Source organism: Mixophyes fleayi, chromosome 1, assembly GCF_038048845.1.
Source record: "Mixophyes fleayi isolate aMixFle1 chromosome 1, aMixFle1.hap1, whole genome shotgun sequence".
NCBI lineage: Eukaryota > Metazoa > Chordata > Amphibia > Anura > Limnodynastidae > Mixophyes > Mixophyes fleayi.
This window is the reverse complement of record NC_134402.1, coordinates 154,037,825-154,057,168: the sequence shown is the minus strand read 5'-3', so window position 1 is coordinate 154,057,168 and position 19,344 is coordinate 154,037,825. Positions and strand designations below refer to the sequence as shown.

Genomic DNA, 19,344 nt, shown 5'->3' with positions numbered 1-19,344 from the left:
TGGGTCACCACAATATATATAATAAGAAAACCATCAACTTGTATGATTCGCACCAATAAATGTACCTGGACTGCGTAGAGGAGTGGGTCACCACAATATATATTAAAAACCCTGAACTTTTATGAATCGCACCAATAAATGTACCTGGACTGCGTAGAGGAGTGGGTCACCACAATATATATTAAAAACCCTGAACTTTTATGAATCGCACCAATAAATGTACCTGGACTGCGTAGAGGAGTGGGTCACCACAATATATATAATAAGAAAACCATCAACTTGTATGATTCGCACCAATAATGTACCTGGACTGCGTAGAGGAGTGGGTCACCACAATATATATTAAAAACCCTGAACTTTTATGAATCGCACCAATAAATGTACCTGGACTGCGTAGAGGAGTGGGTCACCACAATATATTAAAAACCCTGAACTTTTATGAATCGCACCAATAAATGTACCTGGACTGCGTAGAGGAGTGGGTCACCACAATATATTAAAAACCCTGAACTTTTATGAATCGCACCAATAAATGTACCTGGACTGCGTAGAGGAGTGGGTCACCACAATATATTAAAAACCCTGAACTTTTATGAATCGCACCAATAAATGTACCTGGACTGCGTAGAGGAGTGGGTCCCCACAATATATATAATAAGAAAACCATCAACTTGTATGATTCGCACCAATAAATGTACCTGGACTGCGTAGAGGAGTGGGTCACCACAATATATATTAAAAACCCTGAACTTTTATGAATCGCACCAATAAATGTACCTGGACTGCGTAGAGGAGTGGGTCACCACAATATATTAAAAACCCTGAACTTTTATGAATCGCACCAATAAATGTACCTGGACTGCGTAGAGGAGTGGGTCACCACAATATATTAAAAACCCTGAACTTTTATGAATCGCACCAATAAATGTATCTGGACTGCGTAGAGGAGTGGGCACTGGGCACCACAATAAAATATATAAAAAACCTTCAACAGGTCTGCATTACACTACACATACGGCTGCTCCTCCATCCTCTCCATCATATACATGTTGGAGTTTTAGCGTGTGACAACCTCTTGTTTTTGATAATGTCAGTGCATTTTGAATATTTTTCAATTTGCCCCACACCACTGAATGTACTTTATCTATGATACGCATCTATCTATCTTGACTGCGTAGTGTGGTGGCCCCGGTACACAATTTGGTACCGAGGCCACAATATAATTAAAAAATTGGGCATCAACTGTCACCGTTGTTTAATATCTGATACACCTAAATATGGACTGCACAGTGGAGTGGCCCCAGTAGTAAATTTGGTGCCGGGGCCACAATACCTCCTCCAACTTCCAAGTGTAGTGTTTATAAAGACAGACAGCGTCGAAGTGTTATTAGTTGACTTTCTTAACCCTAAAATTGTCCCTGTTGCAAATATTCGTGCAATGGACAGTTACTTTTTTATTGAAAGACTCAAGCTTTCAAGTGTAGTGTTTATAAAATATAAACAACAATACAGTAGTTTTAGAGCACGTCAATACCTCTTGTTTTAAATTATGACAGGGCATTTTACTTTTGGTTTAATTTCTTGAATTTTTTTAAATTTGGTTTTACTTTTTGAACATGGCAAACGACTGTTGATTGGTCATATAATGCAAAAAAAAAAGGTCCAAGATGGAATTGTCCTTGGGCCCTCACACCCACCCTTATGTTGTTGAAATAGGACATGCACACTTTAACAAACCAATCATTTCAGCGACAGGGCCTACCAAACAACTTTGGCTGAAATGATTGGTTTGTTTGGGCCCCCACACCAAAAAAGCTATTCATCTCTCCCTGTACAGACTAAACAGGCTCTACTGAGGCAAGATGTCGTCCTCATCCTCAACCTCTGATTCCTCTCCCCCTACAGTGTGTACTTCCTCCTCATCACACATTATCAATTCGTCCCCGCTGGACTCCACAACCACAGGTCCCTCTGTAGTATCTGGAGGGCAGTGCTGTACTTCATTGAGGAATTGATTATTCATTTTTATAAACATCATTTTTTCAACGTTCTGAGGAAGCAACCTCCTTCGCCACTCACTGACCAGGTTCCCCGCTGCACTAAAAACTCTTTCCGAGTACACACTGGAGGGGGGACAACTCAGGTAAAATAGAGCCAGTTTGTACAGGGGCTTCCAAACTGCCTTTTTTTCCTGCCAGTAACAATATGGACTGTCTGACATGTCTACTTGGATGGTGTCAGCAAAGTAATCATCCACAATTTTTTCTATTGTGACAGCATCCAATGCAGCGAGAGTAGACATGTCTGCAATGGTTGGCAGGTCCTTCAGTCCGGACCAGATGTTATCAGCATCCCCGCCAGTGCCTCTTTTGGGAAAACTGAGCTTTTTCCTCGCAGCCATAGATGTGGAAGAAAATGAGGGTGGAGCTGTTGGCATGTCACGGCCCTCTTCAGAGGACAATCTCCTGACCAGCAGGTCTTTGCACCGCTGTAGACTTGTGTCCGCCGGAAACAGAGACACAACATACGCTTTAAACCGAGGATCGAGCACGGTGGCCAGAATGTATTCCTCTGACTTTAAAAGAGTGACCACCCTCGGATCCTGGCAAAGCGTACGAAGGGCTACATCCACAAGAGCTACATGCTTGGTGTAATCGCAATGGCTTACCAGCTCCTCCCTCACTTTCTCCAGCTGCTTCTGCAACAGCCTGATCAGGGGAATGACCTGACTCAAGCTGGCAGTGTCGGAACTGACTTCTCGTGTGGCAAGTTCAAATGGCTGCAGAACCTTGCACAACACGGAAATCAGTCTCCACTGCGCTTGACTGAGGCGCATCCCCACTCCTTTGCCTATGTCGTAGGTGGCTGTGTAGGCCTGAATGGCCTTTTGCTGCTCCTCCATCCTCTGCAGCATATAGAGGGTGGAGTTCCAGCGCGTCACAACCTCTTGTTTGAGATGATGGCAGGGCAGGTTCATGCTTTTTTGATGTGCCTCTAGTCTGCGGTAGGCACTGGCTGAATGCCGAAAGTGTCCAGCAATTTTGCGCGCCACCGCAAGCATCTCCTGCACACCCCTGTCACTCTTGAGGTAATGCTGCACCACCAAATTAATGGTGTGGGCAAAACATGGGACGTGCTGGAAATTGCCCATATTTAATGCCCGCACAATGTTACTGGCATTGTCTGACACCACAAATCCCCATGAGAGTCTAAGTGGGGTAAGCCACTGGGAGATAATTTCCCTCATTTTCTCTAATATGTTGTCAGCGTTGTGCCTCTTATTAAAGCCTGTAATACACAATGTTGCCTGCCTTTGCACGAGCCGCCATTTTGTAGTTGCTGCTACTGATGCAGCTGTTGCTGTTGCTGCGGAAGGGGATGCATCTACCCAGTGGGCTGTCACAGTCATATAGTCCTTCGTTTGCCCAGAACCACTTGTCCACATGTCCGTGGTTAAGTGGACAGTGGGTACAACCGCATTTTTTAGAGCACTGAGGACACTTGATCGTACTTCTCTGTACATTTTTGGTATCGCCTGCCTAGTGAAGTGGAATCTCGACGGGATTTGGTACCGGGGACACAATACCTCCATCAACCCTCTAAATCCCACTCCACTGATGGCGGACACCGGGCGCACGTCTAACACCAACATTGCAGTTACAGCCGCAGTTATACGCTTTGCAATAGGGTGACTACTATCGTATTTTGTGGTCATGGCAAACGACTGTTGGACGGTCAATTGTTTTGTGAAAGACTTAGCGGTCTTACGACTTCCCCTCTGGGAAAATGACCGACTAACAGCAGCAACAGCAGCAGTGGCAGTAGAAGGCGTACCGCTGCAGGATTCCTCGGATGAATCCCGTATTGAGGAGGACTCAGTCTGGCTGCTGACTTGGGCTGCAGGACTGAATCTGATGGAGATTGTGGAGGAAGTTGACGAGGAGGGTGTTGCTGGTGTGTATCCAACTGGACCACGGGATTTAGGTGTCCCTGTACCGATGAGGGTCCTAGCCCCAGTTCCTGAACTAACCACTGAACTATGAAGGTTATTCAGGTGACGTATAAGGGAGGATGTTCCTAGGTGGGCAAGATCCTTACCCCTGCTTATTTGAGCTTTACATAAGCTACATATGGCCATACATTGGTTGTCTGGATTTGGATAAAAATAACTCCAGACCGAAGAGGTGCATTTTTTGGTCTTCTGACCAGGCATGACGATGGGCTTTTTCATCTCATGGACATCAGCTGTTTCCCCCCCTGGTGCCTCATTTACAATAACCACATCACCATCCTCATCATCAAGTTCCTCCACAGCGCCAGCTACATCATCAATAGCCTCCTCCCGAGCCACCTCTTCCCGTACAGTGATGGGAAGGTCAGGCTTGACAACCACCAACACCCTTGGACTCGCCTTGGGGATTTGTGATAATTTCTCTTTAGAAGGCAGAGTTGTTTGCTGTTTTGTTGCTGACAGCATAACTCTCTTCAATTTTTTGTAGGGGGGGGGAGGAGGAGGAGGGCTAAGATCCGTGGGTGAAGCTGAACCACTAGTCATGAACACGGGCCAGGGCCTAAGCCGTTCCTTGCCACTCCGTGTCGTAAATGGCATATTGGCAACTTTACGTTTCTCCTCAGATGATTTTAAGTTTCTCTTTTTGCTACTTTTTCTTAACTTGGGCTTTTGTGATTTTACATGCCCGGTACTACGAGATTGGGCATCGGGCTTGGAAGACGACGTTGATGGCATTTCATCGTCTATGTCATGACTAGTGGCAGCAGCTTCAGCATTAGGAGGAAGTGGGTCTTGATCTTTCCCTACTTTATCCTCCAAATTTTTGGTCTCCATTATATGTAGCACAAGATACTGCAGAATGTGTGAACTTGGTAATATTGCAGTACCAATGGACTTATACTGCTGGATTGGTTTTGCAAATTTGGTTATAATTATATTTTTTTTTTTAATTTTTAATTTTTTATTTTTTTTTACTTTTTTTTTATTTTTTAAAAACTTGGGAATAATGGGGAAATAACTATGCCCTTAGAAGCACAGAGCACAGGACACAGCACCACTGGACTGAACAGGACACGGCACAGGACCCAGCAGCACTACGGAACTCAGCAGGACAGAGCACAGGACACAACACCACTGGACTGATACTGCAGAATGTGTGAACTTTGTAATATTGCAGTACCAATGGACTTATACTGCTGGATTGGTTTTGCAAATTTGGTTATAATTATATATATTTTTTTTAATTTTTTAGTTTTTATTTTTTTTTACTTTTTTTTTTATTTTTTAAAAACTTGGGAATAATGGGGAAATAACTATGCCCTTAGAAGCACAGAGCACAGGACACAGCACCACTGGACTGAACAGGACACGGCACAGGACCCAGCAGCACTACGGAACTCAGCAGGACAGAGCACAGGACACAGCACCACTGGACTGATACTGCAGAATGTGTGAACTTGGTAATATTGCAGTACCAATGGGCTTATACTGCAGGATTGGTTGTGCAAATTTTGTGGTAATTAAAAAAAATTAAATTAGTTTTTGGTATTTTTTTAAATAACTTTTTTTTATTTTTTTAAACACAGGGGAATATTGGGGAAATAACTATGCCCTTAGAAGCACAGAGCACAGGACACAGCACCACTGGACTGAACAGGACACAGCACAGGACCCAGCAGCACCACTGACCTCAGAAGGACAGAGCACAGCACACAGCACCACTGGACTGATACTGCAGAACACAGCACAGCACAGCACAGCACAGAACTAAACAGCACAGCACAGAACTAAACAGCACAGCACGAGATCTACCAGGACAGAGGACCACCTAACACACCCTCCCTCTACCCTGATCAATGCCCGAGTGAAGATGGCGGCGACTAGCGGGGAATTTATAGGATCCGAGTATCGCGAGATCCGACAACGGGATTATGAGTCAGAGCCTCAGTTTCAGATTTGAATTTGGCGCCAATACCCGGATCTGTCTCGGATCCGACTCGGATCGGCAACGTTCGGGTGGGCTCGGATTTCATAAATCCGAGTGCGCTCATCCCTAATTATAAGGTTTACATAACATTATTATGTTAGATGGCGAGTGCTTAATTTGATCACCTTTTTGTTCAATAATGGTGTGGAGTGTAATACACAGAGCTGTACTGGAGCACAGAAGTTTCATGTTTCTACTTAGAATGCTTGGATATACCCACTTCCCCAATATTCCCATTTCATGAAATTTATTGATGAAGTTACCAGAATAGGACATGTTTTTGTTTTTTTAGTACATAGTGCTAAAAAAAATAGTAAAGACATACACACAAACTAACAACATCTCTAACAGCCCAACCTCCGCAAAACAGTATGGTATCAAAATTACATCTGAGAAAGTTACTTAAAAGGATATAATTAACCTCAGTAGGTATTTACTAAATAGTTAAACATACCAGAAGAACTCCCATTATTTGTCCTTTAATCAAGAGCTTCTGGCTCTAGAGCACACTATGTACCTAAATATTTTTATTTTTTTTTACATGTTTTGAATACACAAAGAATCCAATGTTTTACAGGGAATAAAATAACACTAGGTTTTCTTTTTTCATTTCTCTTTTTTAGAAAGTTCGCCCTTCAATTATGCAGGTAATTTATTTAATTCTCTTTGTGCGTTTTTTTGTTTTTGTTTTTTTTCCGTAGCAAAAACATACCATTAACCTGTATTTTGACTTTGTTTTCTATATTTTCTAATTGTTCAGTAAAACATCTTATAATAAGTCACAAAAAACAGTCTTTCAGCCTATTATATTATATTGCTTAACTGAGCCAAAACAAAAGACATCAATGGAAATGTCTAAACTAATGCTAAACAGATTTGATCACCTGGCCCGCTCAAGGGTAAGGCTAATGAGGCAACTGCCTAAGGCCCTTAGCTGTAGGGGAGGACCTTTTGAAAGCTTGCTATGTCTGAAACAACACAGCCACATCTGCCTTGTGTATGTACATTAAGACAAGTGAAGCTACTGCCACATTGTGTTTATACACAGCTACATAACAAAAGGCTAGAAAGATTCTATACTTTTCTATATGTTTTAGTTTCCAAATAGCCGGTGTAATGTTGAGTTAAAGGGTGATGGGTATAATATGCGTCTCTGGACAGGATAAATTATACTCATAGGGGGATATTTTTTAAATCTGTTCCATTAGTAGCTGTGTAATAAAGGTGGATTCTAGCTTCTATTTTCCTACCTCACTTTAGAACATGAAGAGTTGGAATTGAATGCTATACACTGTTACTTTGTGCTGAACACCTACTTTATATGTTAAGGTATCCAAGTGGAAAATGTATAACATTAGTGCATTCCTTCACATTTCAAGAATATAAATGGCAGATATTGGACTGTCTTTGTTTTAGTGAACAATTAGTGGTCTATTAAATATACATTATATTTTTATTGCAAATTCTTGTTTGGTATTTTCACTTAAATCCAATAATATAATTGTTGTTTTGTTTGTCTGTCTCCTCCTCCCTTTAGGACTCCGTGACGCTCTGCTCTTATCCGTTTGTATTTAATGCTCAAGCCAAGACCAAAATGTTACAGACAGATGCTGAGCTACAGATGCAGGTATGACACAGGGGGAATGAATAATGTTAAATCTGGATGTCTTTTGTCACAAGATATGTGTGGTTGGAACCTGCCATAATCATTGTATCACCTTACAATTATATGAAGACAGCTATTCTTTAATAGTAATCTGTGTACTTTGTATGGAAAGCTGAACAGCCAGATTGTATCCTGCCCCAATCACGGCAGTTAGACACTCAGATTGCCGTCATTATCCAATCAAATTTACTGTCAGTCCAGATCAACATCTGATCAGTCTTATTCAGATGATCATTGTCAACAAGTGTTGTTTTAGAGCTGCACACACAGGTTACGACTCTGTGTATGGGCGCCTTTATAAACGCCAAGGTTCAACCCACTTAATTTAAATCTATAAATGCTTCATAAATCATAATATATGTTTGTTTCATGGAAACATTTTGGATATTTTCACATATATATATTTATATATTTTAACTTTAATTTTTTTATTGGTTAGCATCCAACATATATTACAAAATGTATACAATTTAAAAGGAGGGTTGTCATTCTGGAGAACAAATAAAAGTGTTATGATGAGTACCTGTTACCTACATACTACGCATTAAGAACCCGATTGAGAGTTGGTCATGAATTCATTCGCACATCTGTTGATTTTGTTGCACTGTAAAAGCGCACAACTTAAACCTGCATTTTGATTTGAGGATATGTTGTTCTTGGTATTGGAGAGGAGGATCAGGGATGTTCACATGTACATTCAGTACAGTATTGGCATGGATATGCAAGTTAGCCATGCCCCTGAGACATGCGTCCCATTTTGACTTACTCATATCTGTAAGATACAGCTTTAGGAGGGATTTTATTGCACATCTCATAGGCCTGGTGCAAGCTTACGGATGATGATGGTGACTGCCACACCTTTGCATCAGATATATTTATCCACTAGGTTTAATGTTACATGTATCTAACATATGTGCAGCTCAAACCGCAGAAACGCATGTGTACTGAAATTTTATTGTGTGTACGCAACAGTCACATTTTTACGTTTCACAGTAAATCGGACCCTAAAAGACATGATAGGTAATTATTAATTATACAAATCTGTGGAAGTACTACAAAAGAAGTACCCACTTATGTTAAGGTCCAAATTATAGAGATGGTTCAGGATCCCAATTGCAATGGAAAGCTGTCGGTACACCCCCCTCACCTCCACTTCTAGCTTGGCCGATGACCGTACACACGATAATGAGGCTCATTGGCTGACCTCGATTCTGTCATTCTTACTTAGTAAAGTGCCACAGATCCTGAAGTGACAGCACCCAGATTAACCACATTGCACATGTGAGGCCAGAATTGTAGTCACTACTCTCCACGTATCAGTAGAGACTTTGTCAAGTATTAAACCTCTTTTTACACAATATTTCTACTTGCCTGATGTTACAAATAAGATCCACTATGTCTAAAGTACAAAATAAAAACTAATGTTAACATTCATAACCATATAGGTAAAGGTTTCCATACAAAGGACCGAGCTTCACATTATATCTACTCAGACTAGTGAACTAACTGCAAGCTATGCATCTCTATTATCAGCCATTTTACACTCCGAAAGCCTTTTTTTTAATATAATACAGTCTCCAATTCATGATAGGATAATCTGGAAATATTTTGTGCTCATTGTATTCTTTAAGCTCCTACATAAGTTCACGGTATTCACTTATGTTATAATCAGTCCTTCATTAAGGAAGTACTATTGTGTTATTTTTCTGACCAGTGTTCTACAACATCATTCTCCTTTCTTTAAAGCAATCCAGCTAGCTGCAAACCATATGTCTCAGTTCTTAGTCTCCCATATACTTTGCATTTTCTTTTGCTTCCCTGAAAATTGCTTCCTTCCATTCAGTTCTGCTAAGTACTTACTACTTAAACCTTTTACCTTAGCTCTGAAATTTTATCTTAATTGACCTTTGTTACTCTTCATATCTAAATTCCTATCTCCTAGGTCAGCTGTTTATTTATGGCTACTAACAACTGACTTATCCTTCTGTCTGTGTAGATCTCCCACAATCTGTTTTATATTGTATTGTAGTTTGGGCAAAAAAAAGCATTTTTAGTTTATTCTAATGTTTGTATTCTATGTTATTCTCTCTATTCTTGGTCAGGGGAAGGTATATTTAAGAAAGTATTTTACTCACAAGTGGGTGGGATTACTGAGGTTGGTTTGTTGAGAATAAAAGGATTGTGGCACCTGGTGGGCGGGGCTTCTGACGCTGAATAGCAGCCGGACAATAGTTAGGACTGGTGGGGTCAGTTAGTGTCAGGAAGCCATGGAACATTTAATAATTGTGTAGTGTTGTTGTGACAAAATAAAACAGCAACTGGTTAAGAGGTGCGGAGTAAGGAGTCACTCATTTGGTTATGCCTACACTTCTTTGTATGGCTCTGTAAAATCAACTGCTACATATATGTGAAAGTCAGTATAAAATGACCTTGTGTGCATGTGTCTTTGTTTTTGTACATGTAGGTGGCAATAAATGGAGCCAATCTGCAAAATGTCTTCATGCTGCTCTCTATGGAGCCCATGCTGGCCAAGAACCCCTTCCTGGTGCTTCATGTGAGGAGGACAAGCCTGGTGTCTGACGCTCTAAGAGAGCTCAGTATTTACTCGGACATAGATTTGAAAAAACCTTTGAAGGTATTAAACACTGTAAACGCCATCGTCACAATGTCCTTTTAGAAGTGAAAAAGTCTAAATTTCTGTTTTAAAAAAATATTTTTGTGGATTTGGGATTTTAATGGTGCTGTTGCTATTGCTGCTTATGAAAAGCTTTCAGCTTTTTGGGCACAAATGTATTTCACATGTTCCCTCCCATGAAAATATATGCATACATACTAGTATACAGTGGGCATGGGTCCTATTTGGACAATAAAATATACATATAAGTTAACTTCTCTCTTAATGAGATATAAACCCTACAAACTCACTGAAATCATTGCATTATTACCTATATCTTGCCTTACAGGTGATATTTGATGGTGAAGAGGCCGTGGATGATGGAGGAGTTACTAAAGAATTCTTTCTGTTGCTTCTGAAAGAACTTCTGAACCCCATCTACGGAATGTTCACTGTCTATCCAGACTCCAACCTGCTCTGGTTTTCAGACATAGTAAGTGACTGAGCAGTACAATTTGTTGTTCTTAAATGTTATGCGATGTCTTACTCTAAGGAAATCTAATCCCAAAAAGTTTTCAATTTAGCAACTTTGTAATTTAGTGTCTTCTCTTTACAAATCACAAAGAAATGGAATCCACAAACTGCAGTCAAAAACTGAAACTTGCAGTGACATCACTGGTCAAGCCCTTGTATTTGAGTCATTTTATGTGTGCGGAGCATTTCCATAGATTTTAATTATTGCAAATCAATCAATAAGGTGTATTAAGCATTAGGAGGCTGATTCATCTTAGGCTGTAAAACTTGTTGCGTGCTGTATCTTGCATGAAATTGCTCTGCGCATGCTCAGAAACGCACTTTACGCCAGTGAAGGCAATTGCATCTAATTCATGTCCAAATGCAAATGACACTGCCGTCTGCCTACTACTTGAATGGTAGAATTGGCGGAAGCGCATAGGCAATGTACAAAAAGGGAGTGCCGAGGTTGAATGCACACACATTCGTCCGATTCAAGCTCTGGGCATCTCTCAGGTACGTGTTTTTTAGCTGCATCACTTGTACCATATACAGGGCAGGTGTAAGTGCCAACTGATAGAGATGACTGAAACGTATGCTTGCTAGAACATGTGTTTGCAAGTAAGAGAAACTATAAAAATGCATTTTCATGTACAGTATGCATTAAGAACATCCTGATTTATGTATTTTGTGTAAAAAAAAAAAATATTAATGATTAGAATATTAACATTTGTAAATTATTGTTTTATTTTTTTGGGCATGCGTTCTGATGCATATATTGCATTTATGCATGTGCCTATCCTGCAGTATGTTGTATCTGTCTGCATACGGCAAATAACTTATTACCAGACTATACTTATACCCATATACAAATGTTTCTTGAGATCCGCTTATATTTGAATACATGCGTACGTGTACGCAAGTTACGTCCGACTTCTTAAAACTCAAGTTGCGCTCACATTGCGTTTGAAAATAAATGAATCAGGCCCTAGGTGTCTGTGCATTGCCTTTCCTCAGCTTCCATCTGCAAAATACTTGGTGGACAAACTCTGCCATCTACACAGCATTGGAAAGGATGCATCATGAAAAAAATGGTTACATGTCACTTACTATGTGAGTTTCTTCCCCTATTTATGAATCTCTGGGATGGGGAAGGCCTCTATCTCCCTTATCCTGCCCACCACAGACAGTGGTACCCTCATTTTAAAAGATGAGAGTCTTAGTAGATATTGACTTGCATAAAAGAGGCAGTATACATAGAAATACACACACAAAAAAGAAAATTATGGTACCATTTTTTTTTTCAGAAAACCTTGCATGCAATGTATAGTAATCCATGTTATATAAACATTTTCCAAGCTTTTATTTGTTAGATGTAGGGAATAAAATGTCCGCTATTTTACAACTTCCTGGAAATGACTGTGCATTTCATTCTTGAGTTATAAAGAAACCAATAGTATAATTGGATAATACAAAGTGTTGTAGAAAAGATACTGCACAAAAAAAAACTAGTAGTGTTGTTGCAAAGAGCATTGCAACCCACAAAATGACATGTGGTCTGGACCTCAGCTTCATCCTCAGAAAATCCTTTACAGGCCACGTCTTGTTATTCCTGCAGAGAGACGGGTCAATCAGTGACGTCTAATGATGGTTTATAATTCCTGTTTGAATGCACACAGTTATAACTCCTACATTATACATTTGTGAGCATGTATTTGTTTATCAGTGGATATTTACTTAGTTGTTTTACCTCTAGTGTTTTGTAGAGCACAATTGGTTCCATCTAATTGGCATCATGTGTGGTTTAGCCATCTATAACTTCACGGTGGTTGATCTCCAGTTTCCATTGGTGCTGTATAAGAAGCTACTGAATGTTGCAGCCACTCTAGAAGATCTCAAGGAGCTGTCACCCACAGAAGGAAGGTATATGCATTAAACTAATCAACCATGCAAAACATGTATTTTTTCTGTTTCATATAATCCACATTAAACATTACAGGCTGTGCTCTTCTGGGGCCTGATTCATTAAGGATCTTAACTTGAGAAACTTCTTATTTCAGTCTCCTGGACAAAACCATGTTACAATGCAAGGGGTGCAAATTAGTATTCTGTTTTGCACATAAGTTAAATACTGACTGTTTTTCCATGTAGCACACAAATACTTGATAGCTTATTTGTACACTGATAGTTGATATTTGTGTGTTACATGAAAAAACAGTCAGTATTTAACTTATGTGCAAAACAGAATACTAATTTGCACCCCTTGCATTGTAACATGGTTTTGTCCAGGAGACTGAAATAAGAAGTTTCTCAAGTTAAGATCCTTAATGAATCAGGCCCCTGCTGATTCTTAAAGTCATTGTAAACAGCCAGCTGTAACTGAACCTAATAATATTCTTATTGTTTGTTTATCATGGAGCAGGAAAAAATGTAATTAGTATACATCCCCAGGTTGTATACGTTTCATCTGTCTCCATTCACAATAGCATTCTAATGTAGGAATAGGCCTAATCTGAGGCAGCTGTCTAGGACAAATACAGAAGTGGAAGTTGCTCAATCAATTTATAGGCTCATAGCAGGTGCTTGAAAGGGTGGGGTTATCCTAAAAGGAACAAACACACAGAAAATTCACCCAGCACACTATAGCTAGCAAAAAACCTGCCCATTTCAACTGTAGGTAAAAATGCAAAAATTTTAGTTGCACACATTTACAAATGTATGTTAAAGCCACCCACCACTCCTATGAGCCTATAAATTATTTGAGCAACTTCCACTTCTGTATTTGTCTGAGAGGCATGTTGGTGTCAGTAGCTGAGGGGAAGTACTGGTGCTGTATTGCTGTTTGGAGGCTTCTGGGGTACCTCTTTGGCAAGTTAGCTCTCAATTTAAAAACAAATATATGTATGGCCCAAATATATGGGACTCTCACTTTTTAGAGTTAGGACCACCCTATTAGCAAAAGCGTCATGGAGTGGTGGGTGGCTTTAACAAACATTTGCAAATGTGTGCAACTAAGATTTTTGCATTTTTATCTACAGTAGAAATGGCAGATCTGTTGCTGGCTATAGCAGTGCGCTGGGGGAATTTTTTGTGCAGCTGTCTAGGACCACAGGTTTTGAGGGCAGCAGATTTACAGAACTAGTTTAAGATTTGTAAGTTCTACCCTGTTGGTACATAGAATAATGACAGTGACACTAATAACATTTACTTGTGTGACAGGGTTGCCATTTCTCTTAGTTTAACATGCCCCTGCACGATGGTAAATGTTTATTTTCTAATATGGCAGTGCTTAAATGCACCCTCTTTTAAAACTATGTCAAATCCTGCTCTTATGTTTGAAACATGTTCTAATTGTAATCAATCACTTCTCCCTGAAATATTTATTGTATAAAACACATAAACGCCCTTCATTGTAACCGACAAGCTTCCCTATTGGGGCTAGATTTACTAAGCTGCGGGTTTGAAAAAGTGGGGATGTTGCCTATAGCAACCAATCAGATTCTAGCTGTCATTTTGTAGAAACCACTAAATAAATGAAAGCTAGAATCTGATTGGTTGCTATAGGCAACATCCCCACTTTTTCAAACCCGCAGCTTAGTAAATCTAGCCCTTGGCCTCTTGTCTCACTTTCTAAGATTCTGAATTTCTCTATAGAAAACAAAGTATACATAGTGAATGTTACACTGGCTTGTGCTTACCTCTTTAGTGACTTCTAGAAAATGTTAGTAATATGCAAATCTTTACACAAACATTTGAGACAAACACTTCCCCAGTATTTGCAAAATGAAAACAAAAATGTTAATAACACTAGTTCTTATTTAAGTTCCTGGGAATTGTTTTTTTCTTTTCATTTTCAATAACTGTTATTTTAGTTCCTCATTTAAAATCACTATACAGTTTGTGTGAGTGGTACTGGAAGATGTGAAGCACCACCCTATGGGCTGTAGACTGGTGTAAGCAGAGCGAGGATGTATTAGGTAGCTCAGGACCTTTGGAACAATCTGCACTTATAAAAGCTGCATATAACTGAGATTGCCGCTTTATATTTAAATGAAACTGAGAAAGCAAATATATTTTAATATTTGTCAACCATTTACCCATGTTCTTTGTTTTGCTTTTTGCTTTTCTATTGTTCCTGTAGGAGCCTACAGCAGCTATTAGATTATCCCGGAGAAGATATTGAGGATACCTTTTGCCTTAACTTCACAGTAAGGAGTTACTGTATTGTACAGTACAAGACCTCTGTATTGATGTCACCCAATGGGTTCTTATTTCAAGCTCAAATGTCTTCATGTGACTCAGGACTCCCAGGAGACGCATTGCCTCCTGGGAGTCCCAGAATGCAAATCAACACACTGTTGTCCTAACAACTTCAGAAGCAGCAACTGGGACACTGCTTTATTGGGGTGTGGCTACCAGCCGTCCGGAGCTGACTTCATTTAGGACGTTGCGCTAGACCCTGTAGCAGCAGTGGGAGGCCCGGGGAGGGAGAGGTGCAAGTCTCTGCTCAGCAGCCTAAAGGAACGTTTTAAAAGAATAAAAATACAGGAAGTCCAGTGACCCAGCCCAAGGTAGCCCACTATGGGACCGACTCCCATGCCCCCCAGCCAGTCCCTCCATAGTAGGTATACTGGAAGATACTTTGAGTGGTAAATTCAATCTCCCAGCAGGGGCAAGCGCAGGATTTGTGGAGAGGGGTTTCCACGCCACCCCATCACTGGGGTGTGACCAGCATGCATGGGGTCGTGGATATATTTTTAGACAGTGCTTGGCTGCTCTCCAACTCTTTCTTGCCCCATCATATACACAGGTAATGCTGCGTGCACTACTGTTAGGTGCACGCAGCTCTCCCTTTTCGAGCAGAGCCAAGTGAAGCAGGTTATACCTCCCAACTGTCCCTACAGTCAGGAGACATTCCTGACTGAGTGTGTCAGAACAGTTGGCAGACTGTCCTGCTCTCTCCTACCTGTTCTTGCTGCTTTCAATACTTCTTGCTGCTGCTCGTGTTCTAAGCTCCGTTGCTGCTTGTCTGGATCTTGGAATGTTGGGTCCCTGAATGGAAAAAGGACAGGTTCATGATCTAGAAATCCCAGCAATGAGTGAACACAGTAGGCCTCCCCCAAAGCAGCCCTTATTAAATCAAATGGACCCACGTTTAATAATTAGGCCTCCCTGCAACCAACCCGGCCAGTAAATTAATGTTATTCACCTTTAATAAAACGATCCATTTCCCCCCAACATTAAATTAATGGTATTTACATTTAATAAATAAACCTGTTTCCTCCCAAACATTAAATAATTAGCAGTTACTTTTAAGAAATAGATCTCCTTCTCCCCGAATTCAGCCACACAGTCAATTAATAGCGCCCAAACCACCCCAGCATTCAATGAATAGTCCCATAATCCCACCCTTAATAGATCTACCATAACCCCACTATTAAATTAAATATCCCTAACCTGCACCCCACCAATAAATTAAAAGCTCCACTCTCAACCTACTATGAAATTAATATTTCTCACCACAACGATCTGCACACAAGCTTCAAAGTGGCTGGTCCCTGGGGCAGGGTCCAGCAGCCACCTCAAGCATACAGTGCCACAGGCTGGTGATGGTCGGGTTCCAGGCACTAGGAACCCACCATCCCCCCAGGTTTGCCAAACAGTCACTGAAGTTTCAAGTTACTAATCTTGTGCTAAGCAAGTTGGATTTTAAAATCTGTTCTTAAAACGTCTTCTTGTAAATGTGTACATAAAGCAATATTTCAAAATATTTGACCTGAAATTTTGTGTGCTGTGTTTGTTTTTAGATCTGCAGGGAAAGTTATGGGCTGACTGAAATAAAACCCTTGGTGCCTGGTGGAGAGAAGATTACTGTGAATAAAGAAAACAGGTATGTTCTGTGTGACATTTATGATGACACACACTCTGCAGTCTCAGCAGCAATATTGGGTAATAGGCCTGATATGGCAGTGTGCGTGGCACCCAAGTGAGCCACATGACCAATAATAAGGCAATTGAAATTGATCAGCTTATGTTGGTAAAACCAGTCAAAAAATGACCGTTATCCCCTGTATGTTCAATTATCTTCCAACCTAAATGATAGGCCCTGTCCATGCCAGAAGTGTCTGCACAGTAGCCAGACTGTCAAATTTAGTAAAATCTGGCCACTCACTTACATAAATAGATTGGACATTGATCCTGTCACTCAGTGTTTGGGCAGCAGAATGGGCATTTGTGTTGTGGCTGCCTTGCATTCTAAAATACCCTGGGTTGTCCAAATGTTCTAGCCAGAAAAGGGAAAATTAGCTTGCAATGCAATGGGGAGGGCAAGCAGACAAATGCATCAGAGATGCTTTCAGGGACGCTTGTGTCAGGCACAGATACTTCTGCATAAAATGAGAAAGGAAACTGCTGGTCCAAAGCTCTAAATGGTGATCACCTCCCCATGTATACTGCAATACAATTAAATGCAATTTTAAAATTTCCTGTGCCGTGGTGATCCATCCAGTGATCCAACTTGTCACCCTCATCCCCCCTTTACCCACCACGGTTCCAGTGCTCCTCGGCTTTCTGATTAAGATAAGAGGAGTCTTTTCACACACCAAATATCATTGCACACACATAGTTCATGGTGGAAGGGCGGGGCATCTCCTACACTGCTCTGTATTTATAACGGTAACTTGTGAAAACATAGCGCACCCATGGAACCTTCGCTGAGATGCAGGGTCACCATGGCAGTGGTAAATCTAACTTTTGTGTTTTGTTATAACTTGGTGAACTTTATCCAAAACTAAATTTTAACGTTTTGCTTAAAGCTCTCCTTTAAATTGCAAAACCATCCTTTTATATCCGCTTTATTTCTTTAGTACAGTGATGAGCAATAGTACAATGATAAAATTCCAGCTGCAACTCCAAGCTCCTTATTGCTTTATTGTCAGATTTGTTAGTTATAGCTTGTAACACTTGTTTAACATGCCTGCTGCTTTGTTACTATAGGTTTCTCTTTCTTTGATTAAATGTATTGTTTTAACTTTTTACTGGGATAAATGGTAATATGTGGCACTTTTCAAGGTTAGAGAACCGCACCATGCAGCCCGTGAAGTGTATTGGGTTGCCCATCACTTCTTTAGTAACTGTCCAAAAAGTATTGATGAAATAAGATACAGATCATTGCTTGTTAAATGTACCATTGAATCAAACTCTTTGGTCAAGTAGTACAGTCCCAGTTGATGTGATGATAATGGACACATTTAGATCTAGCACCACATTTGTTAAATGATCTTGAGGATCCTTGTGCTTTTGATGGACTTTATACACTTTGGGGCTGAAAATACATTTCCCAGTGAAAGGCATTAGGTAGACCTGTCATCTTAGGGCCCTATTAGGATCACTGCAGAAAGCTTCTAAAGGAGTGGTATGATTGTCTACTCTGCAGTGTTCTGCTTTAACTGAAGGGATGTCTACTGAACCATTCCACTATATCTTACTATTACTAGGTGGAATACAGCCTCTTACACTCTTCAATAAATCAGACTCAAACTAAGAAGTAGCAACTGTATTGTTTTGCTTATCTAAGGCCATAGAGCTAATGGACACCCTGTAATACATTACAGCACAATTGTAGAATAGTCTAACAGGAACTAGGGCAAGCTACACCTGGGTATATGAAGAGCAAAAAAATCAGTTTGCATTGACCTAGTCTAGATTTCTTCACGTACAGGAGCTCAAGCGTGAATCCCTGTAGGCTGAGTATAAAGTACTGCTCTGGAGGCCCAGGAAATGCAACCTACCAAAGGAAGACCAGGTCCCGCTTGATAAATTCTTCAGATACTTATAAAGCTAGATGAGAACTGTTCCACCAAATAGCCAAGGTGTACACTAGGGTGTTCGCAAGTAACCATTACATGGCAGTACAGCAGGGGATTGAGACACTCGGGAATATCCAACAACTGCAGGGCAGGAATAAGAGGCATATACATGGGCTTTGGACATCTCACCAGGTGCCTGGACCTCATTAGGACCTTTTAATGGGAACTTTTAAAAATATAGAAATGGTATTTATACACTGTATTTGTTGCAGTTTTTTATTTAAATAGAGATGTGTTCCCAAGATTACAGTTACTATTTATTTATTTACTGTTTCTTTGTAGGCAGGAATTTGTCGACGCTTATGTGAACTATGTGTTCAACCAGTCAGTGCAAGAATGGTATGAGGCATTCTCTACAGGATTTCTTAAGGTTTGTGGCGGGAAAGTCCTGGAACTTTTTCAGCCCTCTGAGCTGAGAGCCATGGTGGTTGGCAGCAGCAACTATAACTGGCAGGAGCTGGAAGAGGTGAGTGCCACAGAAAGCCAAGGGCATAATTGTTCTATGTAATGACTACTATAACCTGGTTTGTAAAAAACATTCTTTGAAAATTGGGAAGATTATATAGGGCCTGAGTAACTAAGGAAAGTAAGGCAAAATAAGGAGTAAATGTTCTCCGGGACAAACCATGTTACAATGCAAGGGGTGCAAATTAGTTTATTAATTTGCACATAAGTTAAATATTG

The 19,344-nt window shown here is 40.4% G+C and overlaps 1 protein-coding gene across 1 annotated transcript in view; it reads left to right on the top strand.

Moving 5' to 3' along the window:
• HERC3 (HECT and RLD domain containing E3 ubiquitin protein ligase 3) overlaps positions 1-19,344 on the top strand; it is a 74,726-nt gene that overhangs the window by 41,477 nt on the left and 13,905 nt on the right. Inside the window, exons 16-23 of the mRNA XM_075201832.1 lie at positions 6,623-6,646; positions 7,537-7,626; positions 10,130-10,300; positions 10,629-10,772; positions 12,549-12,715; positions 14,934-15,000; positions 16,600-16,682; positions 18,943-19,126. Of these exons, the coding sequence (XP_075057933.1) occupies positions 6,623-6,646; positions 7,537-7,626; positions 10,130-10,300; positions 10,629-10,772; positions 12,549-12,715; positions 14,934-15,000; positions 16,600-16,682; positions 18,943-19,126 (930 nt within the window). The remainder of the gene's footprint in view (positions 1-6,622; positions 6,647-7,536; positions 7,627-10,129; positions 10,301-10,628; positions 10,773-12,548; positions 12,716-14,933; positions 15,001-16,599; positions 16,683-18,942; positions 19,127-19,344) is intronic.